The 13,116-nt window shown below is 40.1% G+C and overlaps 1 protein-coding gene across 4 annotated transcripts in view; it reads left to right on the top strand.

The window, feature by feature from the left end:
* GRIP2 (glutamate receptor interacting protein 2) overlaps nucleotides 1–13,116 on the top strand; it is a 2,580,489-nt gene that overhangs the window by 2,131,431 nt on the left and 435,942 nt on the right. For all 4 annotated transcript variants that reach the window (XM_044078606.1, XM_044078609.1, XM_044078607.1 and 1 more), the window contains one exon: nucleotides 9,019–9,163. In XM_044078606.1, coding sequence (XP_043934541.1) covers nucleotides 9,019–9,163 — 145 coding nt within the window. The remainder of the gene's footprint in view (nucleotides 1–9,018; nucleotides 9,164–13,116) is intronic.

Genomic DNA, 13,116 nt, shown 5'->3' with positions numbered 1-13,116 from the left:
ACTGCAGTAGGAGGAATGTGTTCATCTGTGAAGGTGAAAAATTGGCTCCCTACTGAAATGTCAGCACTAGAGATGCCAAGTGCAGACAAGTTAAAAAAAAAAAAAAAAAGAGAGAGTGAAATTACATAAGAGTAAATCTAGAACATTGCTCTTTTTCTTTAAATTTCTTTTTTGAAGGAGGGCAAGCCCCCCGCACTCCCCTAACTTATATATACTTACAGATATACATATACATTCAAACTTCAAGACTGCCATACCTAGAGATAAATAGAATATTTGGGAAATGGCCATCTTGGACTTAGCATATGTAAGTCTTTTTTTGGCCATTCAGTCTTCGTGTTTCAGGACTCCCTTTTGCGAGTCCAGACATCTCAAATGGTTACCAAAATATCTATCGAATTAAATTAGTTACAAGGTTTTTTAGATTGCAAGTCCATCACATGGAAAAAACATATAGAGGGAACTATTGCAGTTTATGCATTTCTTTGAAAAGAGCAGTTTTTGATGTGTAACTAGCCAGCATTTTAGTCTGTCTCAAAGGTTTAAGCATTTGACTAGAAAGTCAGTGGACAGAAACAAATTGGGGCAGTCAATCGTTATCCTGGTCACTTAGTTTCTAGTAATAACAGGTCACACAGTTCTATGTATCAGAACACTGTGTTTCTCTTTTAGAGCTTTTACTACTTTAGAACAGAAATAAAAGCTTAATAGTAGGAGGTTATTGTTCAAATAATTTGGAGGGCCACACACAATAGAAATGTACCTGGACACAAGTGCTATGTTACCATATGTATTAATAGAGTGGCATTCAGGCTCTCATACAATAGACGTCCATCTCACTGATGGGACACCCTGAAAAAATCAAGTTTGCTGCCAAAACTCCCTCTACACCATAGGTTCATAGGTAGGTACTAGGCTATCAGCCCAAGGGCCTATGTAAGCCTAGCCAGCAAGGTTCCATAGCTTACGCCACCCAAGAAAGTTATTTTCCTGTGCCACTGTCCAGCAGAGAGACAGAAGTGATCCCTAGGGTGTATTTCCTGTTTCCCATCCACTCATCAAGATTTTTCTTGAAGAGTGCTAATGAAGAACTTTGCTTGACATAGATGGGTAGCTTGTTCCAGAGTATAGGAATCTATCCCTCCAGCGTGTCCTGTTTATTGTAGTGACAAGGTTTAGGTCCCTAGAGTGTGTAGCTCAGAGGGATTGGGATTTCTTTAGGTGTAGCATGTCCAACAGCTCAGGGTTTGACATAGCTTTATATGTTAGGCAGTGATCACCTCGGAGTAGGCGATATGCTACAGAGTAAAGCTGGAGTTTTTTGAGGCGGTAAGTGTAGGGCATTTGTTTGAGGCCAGTAATCCTCGTTGTGAGGTTCTTCTGTGGCTTTTCCAGCTGCTGCAGATGTCTTGTGAGGTACATTCCAAAAGGGATGTTGTACTCTATAATGGGTCTAATGAGTGTCGAGTAGAGGGGAACAATGACCTCTTTCCTGGATGAGAACCCTTTTATGATGAGGTGTGCCACGTAGAAGGACTTCCTGACTACTGTGGTGATGTGACTATCAAAGGAGAGACTACTGTCCACCTGGGTCCATCATCTAGAAGTGTTTGCAAAAACATGGGAATTTTTTTTTCTTTGCCGTTATAGTGTACATTGAGAAATAACCCAGGTATAAAGTATGAAAATGGAGAAACTAAATGTTCAATATTAGCAAGGAAAAAGTTTGACATTCACACCCCATAAAAAAGAATAATTCTTTCCTCTGCATCCCTTATGCTTCTTAATTACATTTATTAATAAAGCCAAAAATAAATAGCTGCTGTAGTAATCTCCAAAAGGAAAAAGCATAAACCAAACACTGGAGGCGGCAGAACAATATGCTCCAAAAGACAGGCTACAGTCACAGTTTGTCTTACTGACATATACCAGTTCCAAGGGCAACAAATCTTCAGTCTTCAGAAAATATCCTCCAGGCAACAACTGTATAAACAGAATGTTTAATATAAAGGCAAGCGCTTTCACCGTTAAAGGCTTCATCAGGCCAATACAAAAATCCATTAGCATAGAGAACACCTTAAATACTTTAAAATGCAATGACATCATTTCCACTTTCAATTAACATAATAAACGTGCTCCTACAATTAAAGCGCAATCACCAAAACTCTAATATTAAAACAAGCACACTTACAAAAGTGCACTATAAAACTTCATCATTTAAGCTAATAAATAAAAAACTTTTCTTATTAGCAAAATAACATATAAATACACTAAAATTCTATGAATCAAGTGTACTGAACATTTCTAGTGTTAAAAACATCATAAAGGTGAAAGAATTTTAAACTCATATAAAGACATCCATACGGAGAATAGAAAATACAGGTAAAAATAAATAGCATACATACTTGAACTATATTCCATTCAAACATCTCAATAAACTACGTTTTGTCTGTTACTTAAAAATAGTCATATTAAGTATAATACAGTAAATAAACCAGGCAATAAAGTAATATCAAACTAGATAATCCATGAAGCTACAGCTAGACCTGAAAAATATATAAATGCCTCGTCATCTAATTTAAGATGTTGTTCTTTCGGCTTTTTCCGGTTAGGGGTCGCCACAGCGGAACTCCATTCCGCTAATGATTGGCAGTAGATTTTGTACAGGTGCCGAGTTACCAGCTTGACACCCAACCTTCAACGAAGGCATGCCCATTCTACACATGCCACTCTATGGATGGCTATAAAGGATAGGAATTGGAAAGCAATCCTTAGTAAGAAAGAACTGGTTATAGGGATAACAGTACTGCTTGTGTTGAAGCCTTCTTCGAAAAAAAATGAAATAGTACATCTATTTGATATGGAATTGGCTCCGATGCATCTGTGCTGCTGTAGTGCCATCTACTGGTATGTTACATCAGATTGTACAGTAGCATCATATAGTAATTGTTACTTTTACGTGTATATTTTGCCCCATTTTCTTCAATTTTGGATGGTTACAAACCATTTTGAGATGACCGCATTGTTTTATGGAATTATATTTATTTTAAATTAGTATACCAAGTGCTAACTCTCATTTACCACATAAATGTAATTACAATTTGAATGTGATATTTTAAACTTCTGAGGATTGTGTTAAGTAAAATCAGGATATAGCTATATTTCAAGTTAACATTTTTTGTTTTCATGCTCCATCTACTGTGTTATCTGGTGTGGCACGAATGTTGTTAATTTGAATTGTGATCAGTTCATTATACGTTGCACACATGGCTGCTAATAAAATGAGCATTTTAGCAGCTCAAGTGACTTGGTTGCATCAGACAGCAGAACCCCCAAGTGTCATGTGATGTCTGTGTCATGGGATAACTTTTTGAAGGAGTTCGGAGAGGCGTGGTTCACAATTTAGCCCGACCCATTGCTCCTTCTTCCACAGTTCTTTCTCCTGTTTAGTTTTCTTTCCTACCTTTTGTGTAACCACACAGCTTTTCCACTGTTTTCCCCCCATCCTTCCATGTCATTTGTCTGTTTTCCAACAGCCTGAAGTATACTTGTGTGTAATTCCAGATCATTACTATTCTGTAACATCCCAGCGTTGTTGCACAAATGCTAACCAGTACACCCACTGTTGTTTACTGACTCATTTGCTTTAGCATCTGTCAGACCTCTGTGCTGTCAGGCACCAAGTCCAGAAATACACCCACCTAGATGTTCTTCATGTTTCACTGTTGCAGTCATTACATTTGGGTTATCTGCTTGCAGGTAGCCCTCAGTCGGCCTGATTAACAAAGTCTTGGGTCCTGCATCGGTTGCTGTCCCTTCTTCCATGACATCAGGTTGTCAGGGATATAAAACATGCAGCCGACACCATTACATCAGTCTTTCTTGCTGTGCGGTGCCCGAAGCAGAAGCAGTTCATAAGTGCCAGTCGGCTGACTCCAGAAATTTTCGTTTTCGAGTTTCAGAACCGAAGTTTTCAACTAAAGCTAAGTACCCTGTTGGGGAAACTTTTTCTTGCTCCTTACCGATGTCAGTAAAAGTTAATAATTGCATTACTTGTGGAAAGCAAATACCTCATAAAGATTTTCATTCGTACTATATTCATTGCCTAGGCCCTGACCACGACGTACCTTGCCGTCGGTTTTATGCTTTATTTAATCAGCGCACTATCAGTCACCGGTATATTTTCGCCTCTAAATATTTTGGTTCTTGGTTTAATTACCCAGAAATGTCATTGGTTAGCCATCCGACTACCGGGATTATGAAAAAACACAAAGATAAAGACCAGAGACAGGCCGCAGTCGCCAGTTTGCCAGTACTCAGTGAGGTGCTTCACAGCCCCTGATACCTGCTACTTCTGATTCACAGGTCTCTACTGAGACCCATTCGGAGTCCGGTATGGTGCGTGATGCTTCAACTATGGAACCCGTGGATGTCTCTACCTTGGATGGGTCCGGAACCGCTGTGCAAGCACTGGTTTCTGAGGGTGTATTCAGGCCTACAGACTTGCATATTAAGCCAACGCCTCTTTCTTCTCTTAGGCCTAAATCTCAAACCATGCCTAAAAAAACAATGCCCAGGCCACATGCTCAGGCCTCTATGCCTAGAAAATAAATGATAAAAATGGCTGAAGATCTAATAACTCTAATCAGGGGTAGCCAACCCCCCACCCCTTTCTAAGAGGCCTAGGACTGAAGTGGTTTATGAATCTTCTGACCAGGATTCTTTTTTCTGATTCTTCTGATGATCTGGATTTGCCCTTATATACTTATGAGGATTCTGATGCAGAGGACTCCATTCCCTCTGCTTCCCCTCCAGAGGACTTTTCTTTTGAGGAAACCTTACGTACTCTAAGGGAGCATTTCCACTGGGAAAGCCAGGATTTTTCTGATTCAAAAAAGAGGTTTAGGGATTTCTTACTCCTGCCTCAGCATAGACTTCCAGCTATTCCTCCTGTACTAGACATTGTTGATGATGCTATTTTGGAATCTAGTTTGGCCCCTGATTCCTTGTCTCCTGCTCCCAGAAAACCAGGCGGATACTACAGGGTCCCTGAGTCACACAAGTTACTTTTTAAAAATCCTATTGCGGATCCAGAGACTATTTCACAGGGGCCCAAGGGCATTAAGGCTTCTACTGCTAAAAATCCTACCCCTTCTGATAGAGACTCTAGGGTGTTAGATAAATCTCTGCACTGCCCTTTGGCTTATCTACTGCACCCAAGGTATTCACAAAGTGCCTAGCTCCAGTTATTGCATTTTGCAGGCAAAGAAATATTCAAATATACACATACCTGGACGATTGTCTAATTCAGGCAGAAAGCAAGGACATACTTTTGAATCATCTGGCCATTGTACAAAGGGTTCTACCTTGTCTGGGGTACACAATAAACGAAAAGAAATCACATCTGGTACCCTGTCAACAAATTATATTCCTGGGAGCAAACTTGAATACAACTTCCCAGATGGCTTACCTCACGCTAGAGAAACAAATTCATTTGACAACCTACTTCAAACAAGTGGCCACAAAAACCCTGCTATCTGCAAGACAAATACTGCAAGCCTTGGGGTTCATGACCTTCTGCATTATTCAAATTCCAGATGCAAGACTGCATATGAGGAAACGGTTTATTATCAAAAATTCAAAGCGAACTCAGTCGACCTACATATGGTCGACCGAAAGAATTCAAAACTCACATTGTCGAGCACAGAGATTTCTGAATCACAAACCAAATTCTTCCTATGTACGGGTTTTAACATGGGTCGAGATATGGGTGAGGTTTGTAGTTCGGCAATATCAGCATTCGACATTGCCGAGTTTGACATTCCGATTCTTGACGGAAGTGGAGTCGATAGAGTTCACTTCGAATTTTTGATAGTAAACCGAGGAAACTACAGTGGTATCTAAAAAGCCTATGGTGTCAACATTCTCAGGATCTAGAAGCAATGATTCCTATCATAGCTTGCCTACGCCTAGAGTTCTTTTGGTGGGCAGAGGCCTGCCACCAAAACAAGGGACTACCTTTCTCACCACCACCCTGCTGCCCAAACCCTAACAACAGACTCATCAGACTATGCATGGGGGGGCTCACCTGGCAGGGAAGTGCATTCAGGGCAAATGGAACCCAAGTCAAATGCACCTGCATATCAATCAAAAAGAAATGTTAGCTGTACAGAATGCTCTGACAGCCTTCAAGGACCACATTCTACCAGGACAACTAATGGTAAAGACGGACAACACCACTGTTATGTGGTTCATAAACAAGCAGGAGGGTACACATTCTTACCCCCCTCTGCAGACTAGCCATGGCATTGTGGAACACCACCTTGAGCTACCAAGTGCACCTACAAGCTCAATTCCTGCCAGGAAAGTTAAATACACTGGCAGATGGACAAAGCAGAACCCTCATGGACCCACACAAGTGGAAACTGGAACCAAGCATTTTAAACATGTTGACAAGCATATGGGGGAGCCCAGATACAGACCTGTTTGCCTATTTCCCAGAACTACCAATTGGACAAATTTTGCAGGACTCCCCACAAACAAGCCTGGAAAGTGGATGCTCTGTCCTTCAACTGGAAAAACCTATCAGTCTATGCCTCCCAACCTCTGCTCTCCAAAGTACTATTAAAAATCAAACAGGACAAACCATGGATGATTTTGATTGCTCCAGACTGGCCATGCCAACACTGGTATCCCCTCCTGCGCAGTGTGTCATGGCTATCCCCATGGCACCTGCCTCAGACTCCTTCCCTGTTGTCTCAGCAGGGGAACCAGATTCTGCACCCTCAACTGCTAACACTAAACCTTGCAGCCTGGCTAATTACATAATCTCTCCTTTACCATCCCTCAGTAAACCTGTGATGGATATCATTTTAGAGGCAAGGAGGCTTAGCACTAGAGAATCCTATGCTGAAAAATGGAAAAGATTCTGTGCCTGGAACCAATCTCAAGGGATGAGCACAACAGCACCCAATTTACCTCAGATTTTACAATACTTAACTGAGATGCTTCACAAGGGCCTGTCTTTTTCCTCCATTAAAATCCACACCTCGGCCATTTCAGATCATTATAACACAGAATTCCCCCTCTTCTCTCATCCACTGCTCAAGCAGTTCCTCAGAGAGGCCAAATATTTGAGACCACCCAGGAGAGCTACAACCCCAGCCTGGGACCTTAACTTTGTTTTGGAGAAACTCACTCTACCTCCTTTCGAGCCAGCTGCTACTGCAGACTTATAATTTCTTTCTTGGAAAACAGCTTTCCTTTTAGCAATCACTTCAGCTAGAAGGGTATCTGAATTACAGGCCCTTATGGCAGTGGAGCCTTTCATCATCTTTCATGTGGACAAGGTGTCCCTCAGAACCAATCCATCCTTCATGCCCAAGGGTGGTATCCAGTGTGGCTCTTAATCAGTCCATTCATTTGCCAGCCTTCTTTTCCAATCCACAGAATAAAGGGGAATGGATACTGCATTCCTTAGATGTGCACAGACAACTTAGATTCTACTTGGACAGGACTAAACCTCAAAGGAAATCTGAACTGCTGGTAGCATTTGCTGCAGGGGCAGAAGGGAAGGCTATTTCAAAGCAAACCAATTCTAAATGGATAGGCCATTGCATTCATTTCTGCTATAAGCACCATGGAAAACCTATCCCCCAGGGGATCAGACCTCACTCCACCAGGGCTGCATCTACATCTACAGCCTTTCTCATAGGCGTCCCTACCAGGGACATCCTAGAAGCTGCTACCTGGAGTTCTGTACATACTTTCACCAAGCATTATCATCTGCCAATTTTCTCTAAATCCAGAGCTGGTTTTGCCACTGCAGTCTTGCAGGGCCTTATAGCTGCTCCTAATGCTATCTAAATTCCTCCTCCCAACCATAAATTTGGGAATCTACCCAAATGTAATGACTGCAATAGTGAAACACGAAGAACACAGTACAGTTGTGTACATTTACCATAAATGTAGATGTTAGAGTGTATTTACTGTTGCAGTCCTGGTTACCCTCTCTCCATCCCCTAACTTCTTTTGGCTATACCTCTATTTCCTTTACTATGCTTAAAAGCTTTTTTGGTGTATTTGCTTTTTTGTTGGAGGTATATCATTATACTTTTATATTTAATTGCTCCCCATTAGGGGGGCAGCTGACATCTGTGGCAAGAAAAACTGATGTAATGGCGTTGGCTGCATGTTTTATACCCCTGACGACCTGACTTCATGGAAGAAGGGACAGCAACCGACTCAGGACCCAAGACTTTGTTAATCAGGCCGACTGAGGGCTACCTGCAAGCAGATAACCCAAATGTAATGACTGCAACAGTGAATACACTCGAACATCTACATTTATGGTAAGTGTACACAACTGTACTTTTCTGACCTGACGTTTTGATGAATTCCAGCGTCTGTTAAAGTTCTTCTAGTCTCCTCTTCACACTGTTCACAAATCATTACTGGAGCTTTAAAATATAACCCATTAGTGCACTTCCCCATTTTGTAAGTGTAGGAAGAGGTTTTTCATTTTGAAGCCATTGTGTAGTTATGTCCAATATGAAGAAGACCACAGAAGGATAATCAGAAAATGTCACCAAACTGTTGGACTCTAAATATACATTGCTAGCATCCTGACAGACTAGTCTAGGATATGCTTAAGTATATGGTAGTCAGGTTGATGACAGTCTTCCAAATGTGTAAGATGAAACATCATTAAAATACTACATGTTTTACTGAAGTGCATCCAGAATTGTACTGTTTTGGGGTTTATTCTGACATCTGTCATTTGGATTGTTGTAATGAAAAGTTGATTTAGAACCATTTTATGCCCCTTAACAGGCTCTGGAATACTACAGTCATCAAAGACAGCAACACGTACAGTTTCATTTTTGAATTCTTTTTTGGTATGTGACTGATGTTATAACTCCGATTAGTCGTAGTCCATCTGAAGTGTATGTTTTGAGATCAAAGCTGTCAGGAAACTGAAAGTACCACAGTCACACTGATAAATGCTTTGATTTGCAGATGAACAGGAGACCACAGGTGCTATTATCTACACTGTGGAATTGAAGCGGTATGGTGGACCTTTGGGAATAACTATCTCAGGGACAGAAGAACCTTTTGATCCAATCATTATTTCAGGGCTGACCAAACGAGGACTAGCAGAAAGGTGAGCTTCATTGTACTGTATGACGTAAAAATGACCAGAGTGCCAACACATACCTGATAGGATGTTGCATACATGGAAATGATTGCACAAAACCATTTTTTGTGTCCTAAGACTTATAGCTTGTTACAGTATACTGTCTAGTCACTGCCATGACATTTATTTGGCATGCCTTTTGTCACTATGATCCACAGAAGCTGTCATCCAGTTATTGAGTGTCACAGCAACTGTTTCTAGTGCATGAGGCAAATTCTTTTGGAATCCGACAGCTTATATAGCATTTTATTTCCAAACAATTTCTTGCAAGATTGTTTGCCTTAGTCACTATCCTGGATTATTAAGCAGTAAAGCATAACAGGGTGTGTATTTATTATGCAGTGCTATCACACTGATGCTGGAAAGATGGAGCGTTTAATTATAAGCCAAACCAGTGTACTTGGGCTTTACTGAAGATATTTTATTAAAAAAAATAAACATTATCCTAAAATTTTTATTGCTGTTTTTAAAAGATATAAATGCAGTAATTTTTCATGTAGCTTGTCTGGAGATCATATTTTTGCATACCACCACATCCCAGGCTTAGTGACAGATCCCTTTTTGCATTTATATAACCACACCAAAGCCTGTATGCATCTTGGAAGAATGGCCTGCTTAGATGGTCAGATAATGGGGTATATGAAGAATACTTTGGACAGTAATGTCCATGTTTGAATCCTCCATAACAACAGCTTGTACTTTGTGTTCATAACACAGTGATCCCATTCAAAAAAAATCTTGGTACTGATTATGTTGGGAGGCTTAAGGCAAGATAATAGAACAACAAAAGTAAAGGGCTATCCCTTTTTATTATGATACCGATTAGAAAGGAGAGATGAGTCTATATTAGTGAGTGCTTGAGTTATAAGTGACTCACATGGCTTGTAACAAGGATTTCGCTCAGCAGCAGTGCAGTAGTGTGGTATTACAAACAGACAGATTTTCAATCCCCAGTGACTGCATAGGTTCACAGGTGATTACTAGGCTTAATGGTACACAAGTCTTTACAAGCCAAGCCAGTAATGCCCTGGATATCACTATATTGTATCTCAATTCCCCAGATGTGGGATGGGGTAGTTTCGGGGTAGTGGGTCTTTGAGTGTTGGAGTCCTGAGTTATTTTACAGTCCACCCATGTCCATAAGGGACATGGGCAGTACCAAAGGAGTGAAAAAAAAAATTATCTCATCCAAATGGGACTCAGCCAAAGTCCCAGGCTTAGTAGGCCAATGCCTTATCCATTAGGCCACTGGAGCGTATGCTTTGGGTCTATATCATATATTCGAAGTTTGAAAACTTCGAACGTTAAATAATCGAATTTAAATGTTCGAAGTTTCAAACATATGATTAAAAAAACAAGGGAACTTACCTGACTGTTGTAAGCAGGGGGGGCAAGACCCCTGCACTCCCCACGTAGGGGGCTGCACCCCCCCCAAACCCCGAGACCGCACTATAACGCGGTAAAGGGAAGATTTCCCTTACTGCACTGTAGTTTAATCTCGGAGTTGGTATGTTTAAAGAGCGGGGGGGTGCAGGGGAGCTTGCCCCCTGCCTACAACAGTTAGTTTTGAGTTTTTTTTTTTTTTTTACATATGTTCCAGGTTTTATAATTTTGAACATTTAAATTTGATTATTTAACGTTCGAAGTTATAAAGCTTCGAACATATGATAAACACCCTATGCTCTTCTCTGACAGTTGGCACACAAGATTGAGGCTGTGAGCAGTAGTTCCTGTAGTACAGGGTTTGATTCCCTCAGCCCTCATTTGCCTTTTGTGTGACATTGAGCAAGTCATTTAACCAGACTTTGCACCTGGGTTGCCCTTCAGAAGTGACTGTATGTCTTGTGGGCCTACCTGAGTAACAAATGAGTGGTGTTATTGTCTGCATAGCAAAAGTATAGGCACAATGAAAGATTTGAAGATTACTCAAAGTAGTTATTCAGCAGATCTCACACCTAGGCAAAATCCATCCATCCAATGATCACAATAAAAAATGTTTAAATTTGTAGGTCATAGTAATAAAAAAGTACTTCAACTAGGTCATAAAAATATCTTTGCTTGAATTTGTAGAAAGTTGCTGACTTGTGATAATTTGAATTAATAAGCATGTGTTTAGCAGGCACAGCATCTGCTTTTAGATTTAACAAATTTGATTGGGGACTGGAAGAGTTACTTAAATAAGATCTAAGTGCACTGGCTGAGCCGATGTGTGGTGAGAAGCAGACTCCACAGAAATATTAACAAAGTAGTAGAACAGTCTAAAAAATTACCTCTTTGATTTGATATGAAAAAATGCAAAGCATTTTATTTTGGGAGAGGAGTTCTAGATGAGTGTGCACAATGGATAATCTTTACTCAGAGGTCTCATAAGGTAAAAATCCGTTTCTATAAGTATGATGGGCAGGATCCTCACCTTCAAAACTCTTGGCTGTAGGCCTTCAATCCAGTGTATTCATCGATGATATATCTAGCTTTTTCTTTGTGGAAGAAGCACTGGGTCCAAAGACTGCACTATTCTTATCTACTCTCTGTACCAAGACATTTACCCTGTTGTTTAGTAAAGTACTCTGGAACATGGATCGATCCATTCTGTTTTAGCCATCTGTGATGACGGACGGTGCAAGATCCAACATCCAATGGCTGAATATCCACCTTAAGTCGACCTCTGTATCATTTGACTATATAAGGTTCACCAAAGGATATGTGGCCATATGTCATGTAATCAGTCTGCAAACAGCCCAAACATCAACACACAGAGAAGGAGTTTCCCTAACCAAAAGGGGGAGGGCACATGCTTCTCCAGACTTTTTGGACTTTGATTTAGTGGAAGAAGACCTGCAGCACTCTGCATAGATGTCCTTGCTTTATCCTTCAGGGAAATGTGGAATCTGATGAAGTATTTCAGCTGGGATGAAAAAAGGTTGATGTTCTATAAAAGGTACATAGACCTTCTTTTGGGGATGATTTTTGGAATACACCCTTAGAAATGGACTCAATCTCCCTATCCTTAAACCTGGTGTTTTTTTTTAACAGGATGTAGGTCTCTTGTAATAGCTGTACAAAAGCCCCATTGTTGATTCACCCATAATTTGTGACAATGTCAGGATACCTGAACTGGATTCAGGCCTCACTACCTTCTCAAACAATAACAAAAGTGAGATATTGAACAATTTTGGAAAGAACATTTTGCATAATCTACATTCTCTGTTTGGACAGTAAAATTCAAAATGCTCATTACTAAATGGTCAAATCATAAAATGCATTCTTACAGGTTATTGATAGCACTGCTGCACTTCATTGTAGAAATATAGTTATATAACTTATATCCTTGATAAAATGGGTTTTCCTACAAGTTCTTGATGCACTTGCCACCTGTTAGTGCAGAAAAGTACAGTCATAGTCAGTGATTAATAATAAATCATTACCAAGAACTGTGGTATCCATATGAAAATTATAAAAAGAAAAAAAAAAACTCCATCACACTTTAGTAGGAACCCGATTAAAGCCAAAATATCTGTCTGCAAAGTGACCACTTTATCCATTGTTTCCCTTATCCAGACCCTAAACTTTTCTGCTATAAAGTGTAAAGGCTCTTGCATCTTTTCAGAAAATATTGGAATATTGTCAGGTTTTGCCAACATCCTGGATTCATCTAAAAAAATTATTTAAAGAAACTTACTAATGTCACCTGCTTCCAGTATTGGTGCTAACATCCTAACCACAATACTACTTCATTCTCTAGCAAACAGTTCCAAATATCACAGCATTATGGACATATAAAGCATAGCTTTTTACTACCTGAAAATGTACATTGTGCATAAATCTATTTAATATTTTGTTGTTTCATTACCTTTCAGGAATCAAGTGTTTTTGTATTTATATATGTGTCATCTCCTTTATATGTACCTTGATTAATGTAA

The sequence above is a fragment of the Protopterus annectens genome, chromosome 7.part1 (assembly GCF_019279795.1).
Source record: "Protopterus annectens isolate FY-2018-M chromosome 7.part1, PAN1.0, whole genome shotgun sequence".
Classification (NCBI taxonomy): domain Eukaryota; kingdom Metazoa; phylum Chordata; order Ceratodontiformes; family Protopteridae; genus Protopterus; species Protopterus annectens.
This window is presented reverse-complemented; position numbering and strand designations above follow the sequence as displayed.